General features: G+C 39.9%; 1 protein-coding gene across 7 annotated transcripts in view; it reads left to right on the top strand.

Annotated features, from left to right (window-relative positions):
- Positions 1–17879, top strand: part of CCNY (cyclin Y) — a 333147-nt gene that overhangs the window by 241637 nt on the left and 73631 nt on the right. For 6 of the 7 annotated variants that reach the window (XR_005355140.1, XM_038529664.1, XM_038529665.1 and 3 more), the window contains one exon: positions 2624–2698. The exons of the other annotated variant lie outside the window; for it this stretch is intronic. Coding sequence is in view for 5 of the 6 variants with exons in the window: in XM_038529664.1 (XP_038385592.1) it covers positions 2624–2698 (75 nt within the window). In the remaining variant the exon portion in view is untranslated. The remainder of the gene's footprint in view (positions 1–2623; positions 2699–17879) is intronic. 7 annotated transcript variants of the gene reach the window in all.

The raw sequence follows: 17879 nt of genomic DNA, 5'->3' as shown, positions 1-17879 counted from the left end.
AAGGTTTTGGAAATTAACAGCATCCTTCATGGTTGGGACTACATATATGCCCTCAGTTTTCATATGCTGGAGTTCTCAAAAAAAAAAATTGGATAGCACATTGGTTGTTTGACCTTTTTGTAACAAAATCCTACTTGAGCAGGAAACCCCCTCACTAAGGACTCATTTTCACCAGATTTATGGCCTCATTTTATCTAGTTCAAATTGAAGCAAGTCTGAGAAGTTGTCTTTTTTCCTTTTCCTCTTCCATAGCCTTTAGGTATGAAACTGCTACACTTTAGATATAATTTTAATAGCTGTCACAGGAGGAGGACCAGATAATTGAAACAGCATTACAGATTCAGTATGCATTAATTAGGAACCCAGTGTAAGGTCAGGAGCTATATAGTCCAGTAAGCCATTGGTTGATGTAGGGAAGATGCCTCACTTCAAAGGATTGCTGAGGGGAGACTTTTTACACTTTTTGCTTGTGGTATTTTACAAACCCCTAATGATAATTTTGATAATAAACTGAGTCCAAGAAAACTGCTCTGCATAAGGGGGCCTGCCTATGTATTTTTGAGCAGGAAATAAAATAAATGGTTTGGTGTTGCTTCCCATGTGTATATGGACATCCTTTTTCCCTTTTATTTTTGACTTGACTAGCTATGAAAACTGAGGGTAGTTGCAATCCATTTTTGTTGGTGTCTTTGCAAATTTATTGAAATAATTGTATTAATTATTAATAAATTAATTGAATAAATAAATACTAACTACTCAAAATAGTTTTCTTTTTTTATAATAAATTTATTTTTTATTGGTGTTCAATTTGCCAACATATAGAATAACACCCAGTGCTTATCCTGTCGAGTGCCCCCTCAGTGCCCGTCACCCATTCACCCCCACCCCCTGCCCTCCTCCCCTTCCACCACCCCTAGTTCGTTTCCCAGAGTTAGGAGTCTTTATGTTCTGTCTCCCTTTCTGATATTTCCTACCCATTTCCTCTCCTTTCCCTTCTATTCCCTTTCACTATTATTTATATTGCCCAAATGAATGAGAACATATAATGTTTGTCCTTCTCCGATTGACTCATTTCACTCAGCATATAATACCCTCCAGTTCCATCCACGTTGAAGCAAATGGTGGGTATTCGTGGTTTCTAATGGCTGAGGAATATTCCATTGTATACATAAACCACATCTTCTTTATCCATTCATCTTTCGATGGACACTGAGGCTCCTTCCACAGTTTGGCTATTGTGGACATTGCTGCTAGAAACATCGGGGTGCAGGTGTCCCGGCTTTTCATTGCATCTGTATCTTTGGGGTAAATCCCCAACAGTGCAATTGCTGGGTTGTAGGGCAGGTCTATTTTTAACTCTCAAAATAGTTTTCATTCTGATGCTGGAAACTGATTTGAAGACCATTCTGACTTTCTAGTCATTTTGATTTTCTCTCTCCCTTCCCAAACTTAATTCTTTTGTTTTCCCTAAATATTCTTTCCCAATGGAATCTTTTTTTTTTTTTTAAGCTGGAAAAACTCTTCTATGATGGGATTCTAAATTGTTTATACTCTACTGATAAGCTTCAAGCCCTTGGAGATTGTTCTGAGGCAGGGATTACAAAACCAAATGCACATAGGGGTAGGAAGGTCTGAAAGTGAGGAGCATACCTGAGGAGTGTCAGGGAGCTGGAGGGGTGACCACTGGAGATTGGAATCCTAGGTCCCACTGGGAGGGGTCGGCAGCTGCTGCATTCCAGCCCCTTGTGACCACTGGGTGGGAGCCCAGTATTGCCAAATGATCTGATTTCTTAAGAGAAGCTGTAAATACAGACATTTTTCTTTGTGGTTTATGTTTGAAATATAAAAATCATAATATGTTGGTTCAGACTTTAAGCAAATATATGGACCAAACAAACTATATCCCTGGCCCTGGATTATGCCCACAGATGGCCAATCTGTGGCCTTTGCTTTGAAGATAAAGTTTTGCCTTTTTAGAAAATAACAGTCTTAATCAAACAGTTTGTAGTTGCTCATTTGGCTGAGATATTCTATTTCATTCACCTTCAACAAGGAATATTACTCACATAACTGTAGATTTTAGATGAGTCAGTTGTAGCACATAATTCTCCTTGAGTATTACAACTCTGTCTTGCTATTTTGTAGTATCCTCAGGTTTGTAGTATCCAGAGCAGACTTTTAAAAAGAAAATGGGAGTTTTAGGCCAACAGATCTCCCACCAAGAGTCTAATTTTTATGTGTTACTTTCTCAAATTTCTAAATAACAGTGTTCTCGTTGAACTTAGAAGAATATATTAACATAATAACTCTAGGTTTTTAACCAGAATCCTTGGATATATTAGCAATTTAAAAAAACTGAAAATAGGGATCCCTGGGTGGCGCAGCGGTTTGGCACCTGCCTTTGGCCCAGGGCGTGATCCCGGAGACCGGGGATCGAATCCCACATCGGGCTCCCGGTGCATGGAGCCTGCTTCTCCCTCTGCCTGTGTCTCTGCCTCCCTCTCTCTCTCTCTGTAACTACCATAAATAAATAAAAATTAAAAAAAAAAAAAACTGAAAATAATCTTGACTCCTCTTCGTTACCAAATGGATATTTATGTATACTCTTTTTCTTTTTTTAAAGATTTGAACATGGAATTCAATCCTTCAGACCATCCTCGGGCCAGCACAATATTCCTCAGTAAATCTCAGACGGACGGTAGGTTACTAATTTGTGTTTCTTAGAACAAAACCAAAGGCTCATGTTGGTAACCCAAGTCTTGATTTTCCACTGCATGTGATTCTTAAGGTAAAAGTAGAATCCTCTTTAGCAACCCCCCTGTATATTGTTTGATGATGTTCTCTTTGGGTTTCTTCTTTTTGTATGTAGTAAGTTATGTTTTTAGAATTTCCATTTTGAAGCAACTATCCTCATTTTGCTAATCAGCTACATTGTTTCTACATATACTTTAGTAGTAGCAGTTTTTACAGGAGAGTCAGACATTTTCCTCTAAGAATTGATATTTGCATAAATCTCTAAAGATCAGAAGTGTTTGGTTTTTTAGACATTATAGTTGACAGTTTGTAAAAGAAAGCAAAATATAATCCTTACATCAAATCATATCAAATCCCTGTTATCTCAATTTGCCATTTGAGAGCTGAATTAAACCTATAATTGTTTCTTTTTGCCAAACTTTACTACCCAGCTTAATCTGCAGTCTTCATGGTTTGTCCCAGATGTGTGGAATTTCTGTTAAGGGTTTTTCACTCTTTTCAGCCCTAGGTTATCTCACTGTTCTGGCCCCTGGCTACAAAAGACAGATAAAAGTTATACAATATAGTGAACATGAACCTTCTCAGTTGGCTTCCTGTGAAAGAGTAGCCAGAGAAATTTGTTGAATGACCGTGTAATGACTGGGATATTACATTACAATGCTGGAGTCCTGTGTGACTCAATCCCTGTTTTTGGCAAATAACTAAATTCTAATTAAGAGAAAATCCTAAATTGACGAGAAAATAATCAAACATTTGTAAGGCAGAGAGTTCATTTATAAGAACGGATAACTTTTCAGTAATGGTTAGGGGACACTTTTGACATGGCGGAATGCTAAAGTGATACTGGTGATCTTTACTTAAGCTAGTGACTTGATCTGAAAGAATTTGGTACTTTTATAAAACAATCAGTGTTTCTACGCATAAGAAGAAATCATCCTCAGCATCAAATACCTGTGAAATAAGTTTTTAATATATTGGGTTAAAAACAAAAGAGGGTATTTATTTCTTGGCCTGGTAAAGTGGGAAGCCATTGGGAGGGGTAGGCTATTGCAAGGGAAGAACAATGACGGTTGGGGGAGGAGGGTTTGGGACAGTGAGAATCTAAAACAATTTTGTGCCTGTAATGATGCAAGGTTGGCATACTTTCAGGTTTGGTTCCTGTTTCCTGTGGCTTCAGCGTACAGACCAGTATCATTCAGGAAATTTTCTAACTAGAATCAAATGGAATTGCAAAGAGCTTCTTAAGTAGATGTCATGTACCTTGATTGTCATGGTAAAATGAAACTCAGCAATTTTCCAAATGCTAACAGAAGTATGGCTCCAGAAATGAGTTAGAGAAATGTATCTCCTCCCTTCTTCACCTTTAATGCAGATTTTATTCCCTCTTCCCCTTCTGGAACATCAGGTGCTTCAATTTCTTCTTAAATGCTGGATCTTTCCATTCAACATAGGAAATACAAGAAAAGGAAAAATGAGCAGCAGCTTCTCCCTGAGGTTTCCTCTCTACTCCGTTTAGTGAAATCTTCTATACCACCTCTGCTTCTCTGTCCATTCACTTTTCCACTGGGCATCTTCCCACCACTGCCATTCTGAGGAGCGGTGTTGTAAGGTTTGCTTCTGTTAGCTATTGACCTCCTAGGCGGCATTTGTTGCCCTGACTTTTCCTTGCTACTTAAAACTCCTTTGGCTTTTTATATTCAGATAAGCCAATTTGCTGAAAACAAGACCCTCCAATGAACCAATTGCTTTATAAATAATTAAAAAGTAGGTTTTAAAAATAGGTAAACTTGATAACTTTTTTTTTTTTTAATTTGGTAACTTTAGTGAGTTAATTCTTTGGTAAATTGATTATCCATCAGGGAACTATTTGGGGACTTGGTCCTGAGAAACCCTCCCTTTTCTTAAGATCTTTCTCAGGCATCTTTAACCAAGTTCTTCTCTGTTCATCCCTTTACTGTTGGTATTTTACAGGGTTCTGTGCTTTATCCTCTTCTGGGTTTGCACACAGTTCATCGTGATGTCTATTTCTTTTTTTTTTTTTTTAAGATTTTATTTATTTGTTCATGAGACACACATATGGGGGGGGGGGGCAGGCAGAGACACAGGCAGAGGGAGAAGCAGGCTCCATGCAGGGAGCCTGATGTGGGACTCAATCCCGGGACTCCAGGATCATGCCCTGGGCTGAAGGCAGGCGCTAAACTGCTGAGCCACCCAGGGATCCCCATGATGTCCATTTCAACTATAATCTCTAGCCAGATTTTTCTCTGCAGTGTTCACATCCCTTATGTCCATCTGCCTGCTGGACGTTTTGATATCTTTGTGTAACTCAGCATGTCCCAACCAGACCTCAGGAGCACAGTTAACACCCTGCATTTCCCGCTCTACCCAGGTCTCCAAGCCAGGGGAGGCCTTGAATTTTCCTAGATTCCTCCCTCTCCCCAGTCTCACATTCTGGCAGTAGTGCTGGAGCTGACTCACACTGACTCGCAGGAGCTGACTGCACATTTCTATCCAGTTCTAAGTTCAGTGACACCATCTAGGAGTCTGAAAAAAGCCAGGAAGGGAACTTTTACCCCATAGAAATTGACAAATGCTACAAATCAGGGCATTTTTTAAAGGCAGATGTTAAACATTTACTAGCCCGCCATTACAGCCAAGTGATTGAAGGTATATTACTTTTTCCCTCATAAATGTCCCTTGAACCTGACAATCTCTTCCATTCCCATTGTGCCCCTTCATTGAGGCTCCCTGTTTTCTCAGTTGGAGGCTGCAGCACATGTGGCTCACCTGTGGCCTTACCTTTCCAGTCTGATGGCTCTACATCGCCAGGTGAAAACACTTCCTGTAGTTCAGATGTGATTATGTCACTTGTTTGATTAAACTTATTTAATGGCTTCCTTGTTGCCTTAGAGTTAAATTTCAGATGCCTTAGTATGATCATAGACAAGGCCCTTCATAATCCTTCCTCTGCCTTACTTCTCATTTCACTGTCTTCCATTGCGTCTCCATGCTTCAGCCCTGTGGAATCCCTTGCATTTCCCCACTGGTGTGCCACGTGGCCTCCTGTGCTTTGCATTTACCTGGATTTCCTTTCAGTCTTCTACAGCTCATTTCTTCAATCTCCAAGCCTCCTCCCTGAAGGTGCCTGCTGCCTCTCAGGCTGGGGGTTACGTGGGCCTTTAGTGAGCTCCCCCTGTAATATGTGAAATCTTTCTTCCTAGTCTGAACCATATTGTGGTATTTAAAACTATTTTCTTGTCTGTGTTGCCAGCTAGCTCCTAGAGGGAAAGTGATAATAGATCTCAGTATGCCCTGTGCCTTGCTCTGCCTGGTACAGAGAATATGTTCAACTTTGGTGATTGAAAGAAGGAAAAAAAATGACAAAGCCACCAGACATTTTTGATTTGTGATCATTCTTTACTTGTACAAACTTACATTTTCATTACAAGACCCGAAAACTTCTAAGAGTATTAGAGCAATAAAAAATTATGGGCTCCACGTACACCAATTTATTTTTTATTGGAAGAAATGTTATAACCTGAGATTTTAGAACACACAGCACCTTTTAGATTCCTTTCTTTTGAGTCTGGTGATCTCCCCTCTCTTCTTCAGATTGATGTACTCCTTTATTTGTACTAGGTTTGTGGGTAGGAGGCTTTTGTCAGGGTGATGGCAGTTATGTTAGGGTAGCTCCTGCCAGGGATCACAGCCAGGTGTTCTTTTACCTTTGCAGCTCTCTGCTCTGCAGACCCACCATCCTCTTTCCTTCTCCAGTACTCGATGGTCTGATGAACGTGCTCTATCTGCCATGCTCCCCAACAGCCAACTGTTCATTATTCTGCTCTAGGTGGTACTTGTATTAAGTCATTTGGAGTTAAATTAGAATCTATTAAGTTCCTTTTCCCTCTGATATCAAAGAGATTTAGGCTGGCCTTGGATCCTTTCTTTGTTGAGAAGGAGACTGGAAACTTTACCATAACAGAATGATAATGGAGTGCTTGCCTAATTAGATCTCCGCCAGCTGGCTGAAGTTAGGGATATTCTGTTCAAGCCAGACTGACTGCTCTCTCAGTTTCTTCTTCACACAAATGGTATGTCATTGCAGAATTTCTTTGTGTGAGAGCCACTCAACAAAGAAGGGACCATGAGTTCCTTTAGGGAGTGGGTGGGGTCCTGAGGAGGTGCCAGGTGAGAGAGAGATTAGTTAGCTTGGCCTCCCTTGGCTTTTCATGCTATCATTTTGGCTTGTGGGGAAGAATTATAGTTCTTAGTGGTTTTTCCTTTTCTAAACTATTTTAATTCATTGTTTTCTTTCTTTCTTTCTTTCTTTCTTTCTTTCTTTCTTTCTTTCTTTCTTTCTTTTCTTTCTTTTTCTTTCTTTCTTTCTTTCTTTCTTGTTTCTTTCTTTCTTTCTTTCTTTCTTTCTTTCTTTCGATTTTATTTATTTATTCATGAGAGACACAGAGAGAGGAGAGAGGGAGAGAGAGGCAGAGACACAGGCAGAGGGAGAAGCAGGCTCCATGCAGGGAGCTTGACATGGGACTCGATCCCAAATCTCGAGGATCAGGCCCTGGGCTGAAGGTGGTGCTAAACCGCTGAGCCACCTGGGTTGCCCTAATTCATTGTTTTCAAAGACACGAAAACCTATTCTTGAGTATTAGAAGAAAGCAGTCAAACCACATCTTTTTAAATTTTAACTAGTATGGTTGTCTTAAAGAAGAATTTGGACAAAAATAAGAACTTTTGTGTATGTGTTTGTGTGTATGTGTAATCTTTGAGTTTAAGAGTTCTTGAAATAATTAAAGGAATAAAAACCACTGTCTCTTGAGTGACCTAAAGCCAAAGTAGAAGTGTTAAAATTCAAAAATAAAGCTATGAGCCATGGTTTTCTTTGCACATTCTTTCAGAAATAATGAAACTGAAAAAAATGTTTTGTGGCCTTCCTTTGTTCAGGGTCATGTTTTTGTTCCTGGGCAATGTTGAACTTCTCTATCACAAGGGGACCAACCTTTTTGTGCTCCTTTTATCTGGCATTTAGAAGCAGCTGACCCCTGTGCCTTTCCAGGAATCAGTTCCATCTGAGTGTTCCCATGACCTTTCTGTCATCCTCCTTCCTACATATCCCCAGTTCTCTTTGTCATCCTCATATGCGCTATGCTCTGCTGTGCCCTTTTCTCCACCTCCCTGTCTGTCACTCTGCGTTTCTCCTACAGCTTACCAAGTTCCATAGGGAATATTTTTGCTGTTAGATATTGAAGAATCCATAGGACCTCAAAGCTCTTACACCAATGAGTTTTTTTCTTTGCTTACATACTATGGAAAATAATTTTGAAAAACTATGAACTCCTTCGAATATTTTTATGTTGACTATAAAAATTTTTCATCCTACCAAAGGATTTAATTTTGATGTATTTTAAAGATGGACTTTTTAAAATAAAAACTATCCCTCTTTAAAAAATATGTTTCAAATAAAATCGCAGTACCTTAGTGATTTGGTAATCCACCATAAATCATTTAAAAATGTATGAACAAAAGAAATGTATGAACAACTCATTTTTAACAGTTAAAAGTTTCATATGATTTCTTTTTTGTCTTGAAGTTGTATTTCCATGTCATTTTATCCATCGAATTTTATCCTAATATATTTCTTAGTCATTTATCACACTGTCATACTGCCATTTTATGAAAGTATGGATCTAAGTTTAATTTTTATTTCTCACAATTATAAATCTCTAAATACTAAAAGTAAGTTCTGGATTGATGTATCATTGTTATTTTCCTTAGCTCTTAGTTGATCAAAACAACACAAACGTATTAAGATTGTAATGAATAATTATTAAACAGAAAAGTGAAATAATTTTTAGGAAAAAATGTTTGATGAGATGTATCTGTGGATGAATATTACATATTATTGGAGTGAAGTGCTAGTCATCATCAAAGTGTTTTTATAGATGTAAGTGCTGAGGAACTTTGCTCATATAGATATACACATGGGAATAGAAGGAGATTTGTTGTAGTAATATCACTAAATTCTATTTCATCTGATTCATATGTCAAAAAATCTCCAAGGGATTTATTATCATCCAAAATAATTCCTTAACACTCAGCTACAATTCTGTCTTGTTCTCCTTTAGCTTTGTTGACAGAAAGGAATTGGAATCTATTGATTTGCAAAAGAGTTTCTCACCCAGTTAGAGGAGCTTCTCACTTCTGCAGTTTCTGGGAAGTACACCAGAAAGACTTTACCTAACATGTAAATGACTTTTAAATATATCTGCTGTTAAAGAACAACATTTCCATTTGGGGGCACTGGGTTTAACCTGATACACTCCAGGAGCGTTGAGAAAATAAATTTATGATTCATTTCAGAACATCTTGCCTGATTCCTTTGACCCCATTGCAGTCTGTATATCCCTCATGAAAAGGAGTGGTCTCCACTTTATTGTTATGATTTATTCATGTCTTTCTCACATTTACATCTCTGTGCCATGTACAGTGAGTAGCTCATAGAAGGGACTCTAATATATGTTGAGTGAAAGATTTCCCACCTGTCCCTTTCCTCTGAACTAATGTTTTTAGCTTCTCTTTGGATTAAAATATATTTTTGTCAAAATGTTATATGTCTTTCATATGACCTCATTGGCAAAGCTATGCATCATTGTCAAACCAGTCAGTCTAATCAGACTTATTCTCTGTCAGAAATGGTCTGATTCCATTTCTTTTCAGTTCATGTCCCATGTCAGTGTACATGCCTCTGATCTTCACTTGATTTGATCATGATAAATGGCCAGACAGGTAGGATGAAGTGTGTGCCTTGCTAGCAGTCTGCTACACCTTCATGCTCATCCCTGTGCTCTCCCCTGGGTCTCTCCCTCAGAGCCTGCATCTTTGGCATAGTCTAAGCACTGAAGAGGCATGGTGCTGATTAGAAACTGTCATCCCTGTGTGATATCTGTAGATTGAGAGCCAGAAGTCTTCACTGTCCCTTAGAAATGTCGCAGGACAGAGCAGATTCCATGCTGTGCTGCAGGTAACAGAACCTGGATTAAAGGCAGCAGCCTCAGCCCTGACGTCTGTTTAGTCCCCTGGCAGAGGTCTTCCATATCAGGTTGGTGTACATCCAGGGGTGGGTTGCCATGCCTTTTTCTGAGAAGTGGGAGAAAGGTAACTGTGAGAAGGAAGTAGGGACGGAGCCCCTGCCTCACACATCAGCTGTGTTCAAGAGTTCTTTAAACACCTAGTTTTAAGACCGCTGTCCAAGTCCAGCCCTGAATTGTCCTTTGACAAGAGCATTTTGGGGAAAGAATGATGAAAACTAGGATTGTGTTATCTGATTTTTTCCTTCTGGTCTGGGGAGGTACATGTGCGAGAAATACCAGAAGTCTAGAGCAGTGAAAGGTCGATCCATATGTAGGAGGCTGTGATTATCTTTAGCCTGTGGCCAGCCACTTCTTGAGGGGTGTTTGGTCTTTGGACTCCAGTTTGGCAGCGAGGGCTCTGGGACTGACCTTAGGCTCTTGAGTACCATTAGTTAGCTTTATAGTGATGTGACCTCCTAGGTTGTAATTTCCAGTAAATTGGCAATGATCCTAACAGTCACGTTAGTAGATTGTTGTCATGAGGCAATAGGAAGATGTGTTGAACTTACAGTAAGCATTCAGCATGTCTCTGCTCTTGTACCTGTGAAGCACTGACACTTGGGACTCCCTAGAGCCATTCTATCCCAGGACCTCAAGCAGGGAGAAGCCATCCCTTTTCCTGGCACTGTAATTATGTGATCCAGATGTGTGTTTCCCACTGCCTGAGAGACATTCCATGTGGTGGTTCCACAAATCCCCCAGGATTCTCATGTCTAAATTGGAAGTCATCTTTTTCCTCTCCTGCCTGCTTTTCTTCCTGTTTTGTTTTTTTGTTTGTTTGTTTGTTTTTTGTTTTTAAAGAATAAACCCACTGTCAGTCTGGGTCCCCAGCCAGCAGCCCAAGAGTCCTGTGATCAATGTCTTATATTCCATCTATCCCCTGTATACTTGGTATTTCTTCCTCCAGTGTCATGACTCACCACTCATATTCCTGCACTTGACCTGTGACCATTAGCCCTTTCCTGCTTTCAACTCCTTTCTCACCTTTCCTCCACTTTGCTGCCAGAAGGAGCATTCTGAAACACAGGTCCACTAGGGCTCCTCTTGCTCAAACCATCCTCCTCCATCAGTTTCTGCTCATCCACAAGGGATAGTGATACCTCGGTGTGGCATGCAGCCATTCCTTTGAGCCCTTTCTGCCTTTCCTGCCGAGCCCCCTCTGCTTCCTGCTGTGTGCTCCCACACTTCTGAGCTGCTCCCAGTGCTGAAGGCCAGTCCCTGTGGCCTGTCACACTGTAGCTGATGCACCATCCTGGTCCTCAGCACCCTTCCCTCTAGCACATGCCGGTCTAAAGTCTGCCTCTTAGATGGTGCTTCCCCAGATTTCCCACATTCCACCATTCTGACAGACATTTCCCAACTGTAACATCTCTGAAATCAGAACAGGCAATGGCTTCTCAAAATTTAATTGACAGCATTTTTTTCCTTCCTTAGTGGCAAATAAAATAAAGGTGTACCGTAAAATTAGTGGCATTAAATTCAGTGCAGTTTGTGTATTCCTCTCTTGTGGAGCTGATTTTTTAATGATTTGTATATAAAGAGATTGTATATAAAGAGGTTGTTATATCCACTAAATTCCATGTTGCTTTAAGAGAGGGACTTTGTTTTCCTCATTTTGCATTCTCTGTAACAAGCACAGAGGCTAGCACATCTTAGAAACTTAAAATGGATTGAATGAATAAAGTAATGAAAGAGTGAAGGCAGGGGGTCACTGCTGGGCAGATGTGCTAGGGCATTGGGACAGTCGCCCTGACAGAATGGCTCTCTAGTGTATATGGCAGCATCACTTTCTTTTACCTTTCCTAACTTCATTAAAAAGGGGCAGGCCTGTTATTTGAGGACCGGGGAATGTGGGTTTTCAGGCCCAGGCAGCATATTAGGACTTCCCAGGTCTGAACTTGACACGACCATCCCACCCTCAGGACAGCTTTCCTGTCTCTATAGTCATCTGTTGTGCTGCACAAGGTGGTGCGATGCCAGCATGCTAAGCCCTGTCAGTTACGTGGACAACGGAAGTCTTTTTGGGCTTTGTGGCCCACTTTTCTTGGAAGCATTGCCTTGCTCCATTGTCTGATCTCTTGTGCCTTCCAGTCTGGAGAAAGTTGCTTGCACAGGACACACGCCACTGAAACCAAATTACACCCCAGGATATCAGTTTTTCTTTAGCATGCCTTGCACTTTTTCGTCTCTCCTGGCCTCTGCTTTCCCCAGCTTCAGTAGTCAGAAAATGGCTCAGTGAGCAGAGACCTGGAGCCGAGGCAAGGGGTGGTCATTCATCCCAGGGGGATAGAGCTTTATACCCTCTCTACCACAGCTATGTCCTGCTGCTTGCCAGTGCCCTCAGGTTTGTTAGTTGGTAGTGATAAACTCTTACTTTCTATAACCTCTTTTGACTCTCCTTTTTAAACTGTGAGGTTCTCCAGTCTCCCTTCATTTAGTACAGGCTAATCCTTTCTGTACTTTTCAGAGCTTCTCATGTTTACAGCCTACCTTACATGATTGATGTTTCTGGTCAGCTCCTCTGCGACATCTGGAAGGCAACTGAATCACCTTGATAAGTCTGAGTCATTCACCACATAAGAACAACTAATATCTTGGAAAGATTTCCTAAGACAGTCTTGTAGTAAAGCACAGCCTTCTGGAATCAACCTGCTGGAGCCATAAGCTTACATCCATTACTGTTTGTATGATCCTGTACACCTGATCCCTATGGTTTTCCTGAACCACAGTAAAATAGAGTTAGTGTCTCCTCATGACATTGTCAGGAAGACCAACTACACAGTCTGTCAGAGCTCTGAGCACAGAATCCAAGACCACATAGGCTCTCAGTAAGTGCAGTCCTTATTCTGAAGTATAGGTATGCATTTGCTCACTTGGATTGAGTTTCTTCCCTGACCTTGGTCTCTGCAATCTTAGGATGTCTTAGGACTGCAGCAGTTCACACTGAACCTAGGTCTGACCAGGAGAAGTGATGACTACCAGTGGAAGAAGAAAGGGTGGTCTCTGGGCTCTGCTGTGCCCAAACCATCTTTTTCTGTCCATGTTTCTGATATAAATAGATCAACCGTCACATTTAAGAGTTGCTTCCAGACACCTTGGAAGCAAATCAGGAAGAAGTCAGATCTGAAATTGTTGTAACCAACATTTGATAGCAGCTCTTTAGAAAAGTAGAGAGTACCTTGAATCTCATCTTAAAAAATCAAGTGATACCTTGGCACCATGTGCCAGAATAGATTTCTAGTAGGTCAAGTAGGTGTAGGTTAACTGTAATGAATATAATTATAAATATCTAGAAAGAGTATGAGTAAGTATGAATCTCAGAATGGGAAAGGGGGGCATGTAAGCTTTAAGCTTATATAAACTTGTGGGAGAAATTGCCAAAAAATGAAAACTTGTGTCAAAATACATCCTAAAAATTAAATCATCAAATGGGAAAGATATTGCAATACGTATGGCAAAGGGTTAATCCCCATATTTATTAAAGAATTGTTATACAGCCAATGACAGTGCTAACATACCAACAGAAAAATGGAGAGCATTTCTCTTTGTGTGCTTGCATATGTGCACATGTATATATTTGCACATGTTTATATGTAAATATATTGAAATGCAAAAATGCACATAATACATCTGGGTAAGTACATATAGAGAAAAGACTCATTTTGAGAGGATACACACTAACATACTAAGTTATCTATGGGTTGTTGGATTATATGTTTTTTCTTGATGTTTCTCTGTATTTTCCTAACCTAAATTCTATTTGTATCTTTTTCTTTGTACTGCTCAGTGTTTTCTGATTTTTTTTAATAATCATGCATTTCTTTAATATCAGCAGAATTCTAAAAGAATCCACTTTATTAAGGTTTCTGTGCTTCTGAGTAAATCCTTTGACCCTACATATTCTCCAAGGTAAACAGAAAACATCCAAAGTTAGTTGGCAGTTTTTTAGATGTACGCTTGATCTTTGAATGGTTTTCTCCATATGCCTATACATGCTTCTGACACCTGTTCTGTCCTCTGGAATCTTCTGCTTTCATGACTGCTCTGCCCTAGACATCTTTGCAGTTTTTCTTATCTTTTCATTTTTGTTGCTTTGCTTATTTAGATTTCACTTTGAAGGTACAGAATTGTCCCCTTCCTCTCTGCCCAAGTTTAGAACTAAATACAGGTTCAGGACAATTCCGAGAGGGCTGGAGTTCTCCGCAGAAGCGGGCCTGTGGTGCGGGAGAGTAACTTTATTGTGTAGCGATCTCATCAGGACACCCAGTACAGGGCCCATAGGTGTGGAGTGGATGTGTTCCACGCTGTACAAATCTGTGTCCCAGTCACTGGTGTCCAAAACTTTCATCCCTGTAAAGCTATGAGTTTAGAAAGGCTGTCACCTCAGGATATCTTTGCATTTCCCTTCGAGCTGTGTTCCCTAATGCGACTCAATGGCTGTATTTTGAATTAAGTGAGTGATTGAATTCACTGAATTATTGAAAACTTTGGAGATTGTGTAATAATCTCAAACTTATAAGAAAAATTAATATGAACTTATGATTGTTTAAAGCCTGATCTGTGCTCACCCACAGGAAAAAAAAGAAAGGAAAAGGAAACCTTTTCTTTTGAACCAGATTTTAGTGGTCCCAACTGGCTCTGCTATCCCAGCAATCACCTTTACATCTCAAAACAAAGTTCTGTAATTCTTTACATTGTCGTCAAGGCCTCCCACCTGCCAGTCCTTCACAGCCAGTGTAATTAACAAGCTAGGTAGTTTTTCTTTGTGGAACAGTTTAGCTTTGTTCATACTGGATCCTAATGATCTGTTGTCAGATTTCATGCAGGTTTCAGGCAGCAGGGACACTGCCCTGTGGAGGGAGGGTCATGCAGAGGAAGGAGTCTGGGAAAGCCAGCAAGCCATCCTCTACCTTCCCCCTGCTAGTCACTCTCTGTCTGTGCCTGCACAGGCTGCTTGTTTCATATTTTCAAAGGAAGGATGTTGGATTATCTATTTTAGGACTTATTTAGTTCTCACATTTTGTGTCAAATAGTAGCTGACATTTGCCATTGGAAGATCTGTTTTAGAGGTGGGACAGTGGAAACCATAATTTTTTAAATGTTTGTCTGTAAAAGAGGTTAGCTGAAATTGCATTTAGATTGTTAATCAGTCCTCTATAATTAGGCACTAGGTTTTTTGAAAGAAAGTTGTTTTTAGAAAGTTGTACTTTTAAAAGTAAAGAAATTTTGCTTCTGTGACATTGTGACAAGGGAATGTCCATGTAGCAACCTAAGTGAAGTTCTGGTTATCGCAGATGGCAAACACTGCCATTTTCTCATTTTATCTGGAGAACACGTAATGCCAACAGTAGTATTTTTGTTAATGTTAGATGGCTTATTTTTAAAGCATCAAATATATTTTCTATTTAAGTCATTATGGATTTATTTTAATAGTTAATTAAAAATTTCGTTAACAAACCATCGTGGATGGGATCAAAGGGAAAGAGCTATTCCTTTTCCAGGAAAGTGAGATGTATGATCCACATCAATTTGTTGCCTGTTTTCCCAGGAAAGCAAAATATGACTATTAGTCCCTCAGTTATATAGGAACTCTAAAAACTCTGGAGAATTTTGGTTGAATGTGTTATTAGTAAGCAAAAATATTCAGGTTTTAAAATGATTAAAGCTAATGTCAGAAATGAATTGGCATATTGCTACTACCATTACATAAAATAAAATGACTAAAAGCTGTTTGAATTTCAGAACTGATTACTGGTCTCAGTAGTTTCAAATTTATTTTAAAGACAGATTTAAATTTAAGCAGTATAATTCATCGTTTTTGGTGGTACAAGTGTAAGAATTTCCACTTATTGTTTTTTCTCCTGTGGTAGTGTCTTGATCGTATTCCTACTAGCTTAGGGGAAAAGGAATAATTAATTGTAAGGGCGCCAGGGTACCTGAGAAACCTTACAGGTCATGGGAAATAAGGACTAAAAGCCATCTAAAGGACTAAAAGCACCTACCATCTCCTTATCACCCTCCTGCCCTCCATTCGTTTCTGCATGGCAGGTGTGTTGGAGATCCTCAGAGTGATCCTCTCTACTCCCTGCCCAGTTCTGGTGATTCAGTAGGGGTCATAGCCCTCAAAAAATACTCACATTCATGGCTATGGCTAATTACAAAGAACATATGCAAAGCAAAATCAGTATAAGGAAAAGGTACATGGGCGAAGTCCAGAAAATACTATAGGCTTCCAAGAGTACTCTCCAGGTAGAGTCACACAGGATGTGCTAGGTTTCCCCAGTGACAACCTGTAACATGTGCCAGCCAGGAAAGCTCCTTAGAGACCCAGTGCCCAGGATTTTTATTGAGGACTGGTTAAGTAGGCAGCCTCTGCCCAGTATGTACAAAAATTCTAGACTCCCAGGAGGAAAGCAGGTATTTAGCATAAACCGTATTGTTTGCACAATGTAAGCACAATGAGCCACTTTTTATCAGCTAGGGAATGGTAGGAAACCCTTCCTAAATCCATATTCTCAGACACCAGCTTTAGGGTTTCCCTTGCAAACAGGCCATTTCAGGGATGCACAGTCAAACCTTCTGTGTTAATTCTTTTAACATCTCCAGATTCCTAGGAGAGAGAATTAGCTCAGTTAGGAATGGATATATACCTAGATCCAGGCAGTTATGGTCAGGCCACCTGATACAAGCATGGATATTGGCAACTATTTTTATTTGAGAAGGGACTGGCGGTTGGTTTTGGGATTCAGGAGACACTCCACAAGGAAGTCAGTTACAGGGATATATGAACAGAAAAGCCTTTCAGATACTATGCAGACTTGATTTTGGAAAGGCCCTCTTAGGAGTGGATTACAGAATAATACAGAATACAAAATAATCCCATGAACCCAGATTTCAGATCAGATTCAGCAGGTCCAGTTGCTCTGAGTGAAATAGGGTAAGGCATAGGTATTCATTTGTTTAAAAACAGTGAGTGCCTAAGATATTCTATAATAGATTTGGGTACTTTATCCTTAGGTATTTTATAATGGTCTTAGTGAATTTTGTTTTTCACTCTTCTAATTGGAACCAGTTGGGCTTCATGATTCTTCCCTGAGACTTATTTTTGTAGATGTACAAGAATAGTATATACTTTTATACAGTATTCCTATTTGTTTGGGGTGGTTTTTTGTTTTTTGTTATATAAACTTTATTGTTAAAACTTTCCACGCATACTATTGAAGATTCTGATTCTGATTTTTAGCCCTCTCTCCTTTTTCTGAATAATGCTTAATTTTTTCAACAGTGCCCATATATAAGAAGCTCTACTAAATAATATTAGCCAACAACAACAACAACAAAAGAAGCTCTAATATTCCTTGAGGCATGGATATCTTTTATCTTTTGGAGGCTAGGTGATACAGGGCATTAAAGTGCCCTTGGAGGCAGTTGCCATAATTGGGAGATATACACCCTCTGCACAAACCTATTTCTGGGAGACCCTAGGAAGAACTAAATGTCACCTATGAAATTTGCTAGAAACTTTGTCAAGTCTACTACCTGTGCAGAAAGTGTTTCCAGATCCCTTCAGCCAATGGAAAAACCACCATAGAAATGTCATCAGACCCCTATGTGGTAGAACAACCTTGAATAGATACATAATTTAGTATCAAATTGATTTAAGCAAAACATGCACATGTACACACACTGCAGAGAATACACCCAGGCATACAAAGTAATATGCCAGTTACAAACACAGTGCTTCCTACCAGAGCCTCATTTTTCTACTGTTGTGGTTCATGTGTGAATGATGCTTATTTGGAATTAGGTCAAAAAAAATCATGCAGCCTCCACACTGTGAATAGCAGACATGATCTGCTGCTGTTGTATATGCTCTTGAGTTCCCGGGGTGCTGGTTTGGCCACTGGCATGGCCAGGGTGCCTCACATTCTGTGTGCAGTGCATGCCAGTGGCCTGCAGATGAATCCATCTGATGGCCACGTGTAA

This window comes from Canis lupus, chromosome 2, assembly GCF_011100685.1.
Source record: "Canis lupus familiaris isolate Mischka breed German Shepherd chromosome 2, alternate assembly UU_Cfam_GSD_1.0, whole genome shotgun sequence".
Lineage (NCBI taxonomy): Eukaryota > Metazoa > Chordata > Mammalia > Carnivora > Canidae > Canis > Canis lupus.
The sequence above is the reverse complement of the archived record's forward strand: the minus strand, read 5'-3'. Positions and strand labels throughout refer to the sequence as shown.